General features: G+C 40.9%; 1 protein-coding gene across 2 annotated transcripts; it reads left to right on the forward strand.

Annotated features, from left to right (window-relative positions):
* Positions 1-222: 222 nt before the first annotated feature.
* slc2a2 (solute carrier family 2 member 2) lies at positions 223-8,178 on the forward strand. 2 transcript variants are annotated; one of them, XM_058414447.1, is made up of 11 exons: positions 223-360; positions 1,547-1,642; positions 1,735-1,943; positions 2,504-2,628; positions 3,007-3,122; positions 3,764-3,926; positions 4,116-4,303; positions 4,579-4,683; positions 6,131-6,232; positions 7,529-7,732; positions 7,981-8,178. In XM_058414447.1, the coding sequence occupies exons 1-11, from the start codon at positions 352-354 to the stop codon at positions 8,176-8,178; spliced, it is 1,515 nt and encodes a 504-aa protein (XP_058270430.1). In that variant the 5' UTR covers positions 223-351. The 2 variants fall into 2 exon arrangements, with proteins under 2 accessions (XP_058270430.1, XP_058270431.1); XM_058414448.1 differs by having other exon boundaries at positions 306-360; positions 1,550-1,642.
* Positions 8,179-8,459: the final 281 nt, after the last annotated feature.

Below are 8,459 nucleotides of genomic sequence, written 5' to 3' on the forward strand. Positions count from 1 at the left end.
ATCTGTAAGATGCGTCATTTAAACCCAAACCAAGACGTTCTCTCTCAATGTTTTAAAATCTGCCACATTTATTTATTATTATTATTATTTTATCTATAATTATATTTTATCTATAAGTCCATCCTTACACACACACACACACACCCACCCACAACAACAACAACCACTAATTACTAATAATGCAGAGGAGCTCTTAGTGTGTGTGTGTATGTGTGTGTGTGTGTGTGTGTGTGCGTGTGTGTGTGTGCGTGTGTGTGTGTGTGTGTTTGATCATTTACCTGTGATTGGGGAAAACAGCTCAGGACCTTGGAGCTGTGTGTTTTTTAGCGAGAGCAGAGGCAGAGCACTGACATGGAGAAGGTAGAGTGTTTAATTCTTTTTATTTCAGACAAAGAATTTCATATAATAGGAACAGAATTTTTAGTAAAGTGCATGTTTGTCCTTGCAGCATTCTTTTTTGTGTATTTCTTCCCTCGGCTTCACTCGAAGTTTAATTCTAAAATAAAATCAAATGTAGTTTGTATCACTTAAAAATCTTTTAGTCAACAAACCTTTTGTCTTTAATCTAATAAAGATGGCATATCATTATTTTTTAAATAAGATATAAAGTCCTATAGAGTGTGTAGAGTACATTCTGTACTGAAATCATTATTTCATCACTCTGAAATTATTTCATCTTTAACTTTATTCCCAACAGAACAACACTGTGGAAACTGTAAAAGGGTTTATATGCTAATAAAAGCATGTTTAATTTCTAATAGCGAGGATTTATTCACAAAAAAGTGAGATAAAAAGTGAGAAAGTCGAGTGCTGTGTTTAGAACAGACTGAATAGCATTTCCTCTTCCATCTGTCTGTCTGTCTCTCTGTCTATTAGCCACAACAGCATCACAAAGCTAATGATGAATGAATCTACTTTGTAAGCAGCTGTTTAGGTTTTTATTCAGATATTGAAGTCAGTGTGTTTGAGGTATTTGGTGCTGCAGAGTTAATAAAGGGTTATGAAGCATGTTATAGGTGATATGTGCAGTGCTACGTGCTACAGATCAGGCAGGGGAGCAGATCAGCAGATCAGCTACCTCACTAACTCTTCACTAGATTTACTCTCCATTTCTTTCCTTTAGCAACTTTATTAAAAAACAGCCTGGTGACGAATCTAGCAGATGTTGAGCAGATGTTAGCTCAACATCACTGCTGCTGAGAGGAGAGCTTGACAACAATTAATTAATCTACTTTTAACCAACTGTACTTTTAACCACTGCATTCATTAATCAATCACTCATTAAGACTGTGCTCATTAACTAATCACTAATCCCCACAGTTATTAAATTATCACTAATCCCCAATATGCTCATTACCCAATCAGTAAACCTCATTGTTATTAACTAATCACTAATGTTATTAACCAATCACTAATCCCCAATGTGTTCATTAACCAAGCACTAATCCCCACTGTTATTAAGCAATCACTAATCCCCACTCACTTATCCACGCTGTGCTCGTTAATCAATCAATCGGTCAGTCAGAGTGTGTGTGTGTGTGTGTAGCAGTTAACAGGTACTCTAGTTCTGGCTGTGTGTGCTGCTGCTCTCGGTTCTCTGCAGTATGGATATGGGATTGGAGTCATAAACGCACCACAGAAGGTCACACACACACACACACACACACACACATACATATATATATATATATATATATACACACGGACTGACTGAGGTTGATTTGTGTGTGTCAGGTCATTGAACAGCATTACGCTCGCGCTCTGGGTTTTCCCGAGCCTGATGAACACGCTAACGCTACACTACCCAGTGATGAAGATGATGAAGAGGTGCAGGCGCAGAAGTCCGCTCTCATCATGTACTGGTCATTATCAGTGGCCATGTTTCCTGTCGGAGGAATCGTCTCGTCCTTCCTGGTGGGATTCGTAGCTGATTTCAGAGGAAGGTAAAGGAGATAAAAACGTGTCATTTAGTTCTTCTTATAAATCAGATTTTTTATTTTTAATCACAAATTTCAACAATAAAAAAGATCAATTATAATTTAAATTTCAATTAAAAGTGTCAATAAAACAAAATTATTTAATGTTGCATTTAAATATATAAATATTACAACAAGCTGCTAAAAGAAAAACATTTTTAAAACGTCTATTGCAGATCTTTAATTCGAAATATAAAATCTGAAAAATAATGAATATAGTTACAATAAAATTTGCATTGCTAAAATAGAATTATTTCTTTTTATCTAAATATAAAATCTAATATAAATATTAGTGATTACAGATTAATTAAATTTGTAAAATATTTTTTATACGTTTTAGTAGATTTTTTAAAAGTCGTAAAGGAGTAATAGATTTGCTAAAAACAAACATTGCTAACATTTTGTTTTGTTTTTTATAAAAAAAAGAATTTTCATTTAAATGAGAGAAAGAAAGACTTATAATAATAAAAATAATTATAAGAAGAATAATAATGGTGATGATGATGATGAAGATCTGTGTCTCTCAGGGTTAAAGGCATGCTGGTGATGAATCTTGTCTCCCTGGCTGCCAGTCTCCTCATGGGTTTGGCTAAACTGGGATCTCCTCACGTCATGGTGATTACGGGACGCACCATCATGGGTTTCTACTGCGGTAAACACTGCGGCCGTGTTCCACTCTGCTCTTCAACATGCCCTCGTCCACCTCCCCTTGACTCAGAGCCCTGAGTTCAGTCGGAGTCGGAGCCAGAGTCATTTACTGGATTTATTGATAGATTTTTTGTGGGCATGGCTAAATGTAGACCGGCTATTTTATGAATGAATGCACATTTAACTGATTTAAAGGAGTGATACCCGAGTCAGAGAGTGGACGACGCTGTAGAGGCAGTGAGGCAGACTTCCTTGTAAAATAGTGTGTGAAGGTGTTTAAGTTTAACCCTTTGAGACCCAGAATGCATGCACTGCAATTTCCTCTGACCCTTTTTAAACAGGAAGTGTGGTTACACTTTTCTCTCTCTCTTGTCTGCTGCAGGTCTCTCCTCCGGACTGGTTCCGATGTACATCGGTGAAATCGCTCCAGTGAAATACAGAGGAGCGTTGGGAACACTGCACCAGCTTGGCGTGGTCACCGGCATCCTTATCAGCCAGGTACACATGCCACTCTCTCCGGGTCAAAGGTCAACGCTGATGTGTAACAAAAAGATTAAAGGGTGTTTCATTTACAGCCATCATAATTCAACTTTACAAATATTTCATCACCTAAATTTCTATTTATAATAAAGTCATAGTGGAGGAGGCGTGGTCTCTGTGTGTGATCTGTCAGTCACAGTGGAGGAGGCGTGGCCTCTGTGTGTGTTCTGTTAGTCACAGTGGACGAGGCGTGGCCTCTGTGTGTGATCTGTCAGTCACAGTAGAGGAGGCGTGGCCTCTGTGTGTGTTCTGTTAGTCACAGTGGAGGAGGCGTGGCCTCTGTGTGTGATCTGTCAGTCACAGTAGAGGAGGCGTGGCCTCTGTGTGTGTTCTGTTAGTCACAGTGGAGGAGGCGTGGCCTCTGTGTGTGATCTGTTAGTCACAGTGGAGGAGGCGTGGCCTCTGTGTGTGTTCTGTTAGTCACAGTGGAGGAGGCGTGGCCTCTGTGTGTGATCTGTTAGTCACAGTAGAGGAGGCGTGGCCTCTGTGTGTGATCTGTCAGTCACAGTAGAGGAGACGTGGACAGAAACAGTGGTTTATATCTGTAATAAAGTATTTGTGTGTAAGTGTGTCCTGTGTTTATTTGTGTGTGTGGTCAGATCCTGGGTCTGGACTTCCTCTTAGGGAATGATGAGATGTGGCATGTGCTGCTTGGTTTATCTGGAGTCATCACTGTTCTGCAGAGTTTACTGCTGCCCTTTTGTCCTGAGAGTCCCAGATACCTGTACATCAAACTGGGCAAGAAGGAGGAGGCCTGCAGAAGTACACACACACACACACACACACACCTGGTCTTGATGCACTGTTTAATACAAACATTACTGTCATTTTTCATTTTTCTATATTTTTCTATCATTTTTTTAATTAAATGCCTTTTTATTGTCATTGTATATTTTTCAAATATTTAATTTTATTTTATTTAGTTGTGAGCTTCATTGCGTCTGTTTTCAGGTTTAAAGCGGCTTAAAGGAGAATATGACACGTCGAAGGACATGGCAGAGATGCAGAAGGAGAAAGAGGAGGCCATGAAGGAGGCGAGGGTTTCGATCTGGAGGCTGTTGCGGGCGCAGCAGTACCGCCAGCAGCTCTTCTTGGCTCTGATGCTGCATCTGTCTCAACAATTCTCCGGAATTAATGCTGTGAGGAACCAACCTGCTCGGAATTATACGCTTTCAGATTTTATCCCTAATTTCATGCCTTTGTATCTGATCAATATTTCAATCAATAGAGTTCAAGAAAGAACCGAATCAGTGAATCAGTGAAGTGAGTCGTGATTCCTCTCTCTCTCTCTCTCTCTCTCTCTCTCTGTGCTTCTCACTCTGATGTTTTATATCAGCTTATCATTGTGATAGTTGTTTTATTGCCTCTGTCAAACAATAATATTTGTTCTGTTCTCTGCGTGCTTTTATTTCAGATCTTTTATTACTCCACCGCCATCTTCCACAGCGCCGGAGTCGCTCAGCCCGTCTACGCTACCATCGGAGTCGGAGTCGTGAACACCATCTTCACACTGCTGTCAGTGAGTGTACACTAATGACAAGACAAACAGTGCTAAACACACACACACACACAGTGCTGAGAAGCGGCTGAGAGCTTTTATCTCTACAGAAACATAATTACACGTGAAGCACACATGTTCTGTTCACTACTTATCTTCTGTGCAACATGGGCATGTCCCAAACCACACACCCTATTCACTATATAGTGCACATTACATCATCAGAACACGCCTACAGTGATAACTATATGATGACTATAGAGTGCACATTAACATCATCAGATCTGTGGGCGTGTCCCAAACCACACGCCCTATCCACATCAGACCTATAGGCGTGTCCCAAACCACACCCCCTATCCACTATATAGTGCACATTAACGTCATCAGACCAGTGGGCGTGTCCCAAACCACACCCCCTATCCACTATAGTGCACATTAACATCATCAGACCAGTGGGTGTGTCCCAAACCACACCCCCTATCCACTATAGTGCACATTAACGTAATCAGACCAGTGGGCGTGTCCCAAACCACACCCCCTATCCACTATAGTGCACATTAACATCATCAGACCAGTGGGTGTGTCCCAAACCACACCCCCTATCCACTATAGTGCACATTAACGTAATCAGACCAGTGGGCGTGTCCAAAACCACACCCCCTATTCACATATTTCTACATAGTTATACACAATACAGTAATACCTCACACATCCGCGAGGTTACATTCCAGAACCCATCGCGAATGACGAGGTTTCAGGTGCAGTCACTAAAAATGCTAATACTGTAATGTAAATGCTTATTTTTAGAGTTTAAACCCTAAATATGACCCCAGTCGTGCTCCCAAAACACTTTAATTTCATTTAAAAGTTAGCTTAATACATTACCCTTAAAAAAGAAATAAATGTTTGACGTAAAAGCAGAGTACAGTGTCTTATCACGGGATCTTATTCACGGGATATACGCACGTGTTGAACCGAGCACGAGGGGCGGGGAGATGAACCGTGACATCACGCATACAAAGCATTGTAGCTACCAGCCAATCAGCAGCTAGGTAAAACTGTTAATGCTCTGTGATTGGCTACTTCCCGTACGTGATATCGGTGACGTACGATATCATTAAAATAACATTTATATTTTATTTATATTGATATTTTGTTGATTTTACTTTTCAGTTTATTTGCTTCATTTATAAACTAAACTTTTCTTAATAATTTTGCATTAAAAAGCATGAAAATGCTTGCCACGAAATTAGCCGTAAACACTTTTGCAGGATTTCGCGGGTCTGCGAAAAATTCGCAGATACAAATTAGTTAGATTCCGAAGCAAATTTTCGCGGATCAGTGAAGCCGTGAATCCTGAGACGCAAATCTGAGAGGTATTACTGTATGTAAATGTGTGAAGGCTGTTTTTCTTAGTATTACTGAGCCAGAGAAGTGTGTGTGTGTGTGTGTGTGTGTGTGTGTGTAGGTGGTTCTGGTGGACCGGGCCGGTAGAAGAACCCTGATGTTAATCGGTTTGGGTGGCATGTGTTGCTGTGCAGTGGGAATGACTGTCGGACTCGTTTACCAGGTGACATCATTAAAACTGTCTCACTTCCTGTCTGCCCTATGAGGCAGTGAGACAGCTGTGTGTCTGTCATGTGTCCAGTAGTACGACAGGGTTAAATATTCATCTGCATTATTATTATTCACAGCATGTGTTGACTGGACAGTCTCTCTGCACTTGTCACTGGGGGCGTGTCTAGTAGGTGTGGTTATGGGCGGAGCATAGACATTATGTTGATAAACACACAAGGGGTGTTGGTGTTATGAAGTGGTAACAGTTACTGTTACACCCTGAAGTTGATTAATTTTCTCTAACAGCACAACTCTCACCTCTCACTCTACAGAAACTCACCCAACAAGAACATTTTTATTTATTACAGTTTTTATCTCATTATAGCTACCTTTAATGTTCACTTCCTGCTGTCACTCCAGTCATTATAACAGCTATAAACAGTGCTTCCCTCACCAGCCTCTCTTTATTCTCTCTCTATAAAGTTAACAAGAGAAAAAAACCACAATGCAGCTTGACGTTGTTACTATTGTGAAGGAGCTGTTGCTATGGAAACGATAAGTTATCAGAGCGAGTGCATTAATATAGACCTGCCCAGAGCTGCTGTTAGAGAGAATTAATCCACCATGCTGTGCTGGAGTGTAATTATAAACTGTTATGCATGTGACGTAGCGGCTGTACGAAACAGGAAGGAAGGATCATCTATGCTTCAGGAGGACGTGTGGTCACATGTTTAAAGGTGATTTTTTCCCCCAGGGTCACACGCTGAGGTTTTAAACAATCAAAACAAAGTCCAGAAATGTCCGTTCATAAAGGATCCTGAGTTGAGCAACTTACACACAGTGAGGAGATAAGATAAAGTAAAGCCGCGAGTTGATAAGCTGCAGGTGGGATCGGTTTATCACTGATAGACAGCGAGACCTCTGGTGGTCAGGAGCTGCACTGCAGTGTGTGTATAAACTCCCTCATCTTCTCGGTGCGCTAACATCATCCTCCATGAAGCCACTATTCACTTCAGCTTCCTAATACTAGAAAAGGCATAACATCCTGAAGCTTTTTCTCAAGCTTTCTTAAAAATGGTAAATTGATTTAACATTAAATAAACACACAGGATTAAAGGACAATTGAGTGGAGATGGAACAGTAACAGATTTGTCTATTTTATGTAAATGTATGTTTTATTCCTGGTTATGAGGCTGTACAAGTCTGTTCATTTTTTTGGTGTATGTTCTCAGATCATTACCCAGAACATTCACCGGCTCTGCCACTGTCCTGCAGTGCTGATCGTCCATTCTGCTGCTTGTGCTTTCAGAACACTTACTCCTGGATGAGTTACTTGAGCATGACGGCCATTTTTCTGTTTGTGAGCTTCTTTGAGATCGGACCAGGCCCGATCCCGTGGTTCATAGTGGCAGAACTGTTCAGTCAGGGTCCGCGGCCTGCCGCCATCGCGCTCGCCGGCTTCTGTAACTGGACCAGTAACTTCATGGTCGGAATGTTTTTCCCATACATTGAGGTAACGTGACTCATCACACGCAGTGCTGTACTGATAATACTGTCTCTACTGAGCAATGTTCTGTCCTGTGGCCCTGTCCACTTCTCACCAGACAGACACAGAGGCCACGCCTCCTTTGTTGGGACTCACAAATATTTGTAGTTTGCTTCAAGGCTAAATTTGCTAGCAAATAATGGAAGTGTAAAGCCTGCAGTTTAGCATGGAAATTATATTCGTGAAGATTATTAGCCGAATCCTTTCTTTTGCAGCAACTCTGTAAAATGTACGTCTTCATCATCTTCGTGGTTCTGCTGTTCGGGTTCACCGTCTTCACGTGTTTACGAGTTCCTGAGACTAAAGGGAAGACCTTTAAGGAAATCGCAGCTCTGTTTCAGAAGAAACTCCCTGCAGAACGATCCATGGTGGAAACAGAACTGCAGCAACTCAAAGGCACATCAGAGGCTTGAACATGTTTATGCTAACAGTGATGCTAATGCTAACATCCAAAATCATGGAGCAAAGAGGAAAAGATAATCCTAGATAAAAGATAACACAGTCTGAATCATGTTTCTTCTTGTGTGAAAGCACCACAGGGCATGACATACATGCTAATGTATATGCTAACACTTTGGAGTCAAACTGAGCTTGTTACTGCCCTCTGAACTTACTGATAAAGTAATATCGTGTTCATTTTAATGTTAATACACTTACACATGTTTTACACCAGGGTCCTGGATTAGCTAAATGT

This window comes from Hemibagrus wyckioides, linkage group LG17, assembly GCF_019097595.1.
Source record: "Hemibagrus wyckioides isolate EC202008001 linkage group LG17, SWU_Hwy_1.0, whole genome shotgun sequence".
In the NCBI taxonomy this organism is placed as follows: domain Eukaryota; kingdom Metazoa; phylum Chordata; class Actinopteri; order Siluriformes; family Bagridae; genus Hemibagrus; species Hemibagrus wyckioides.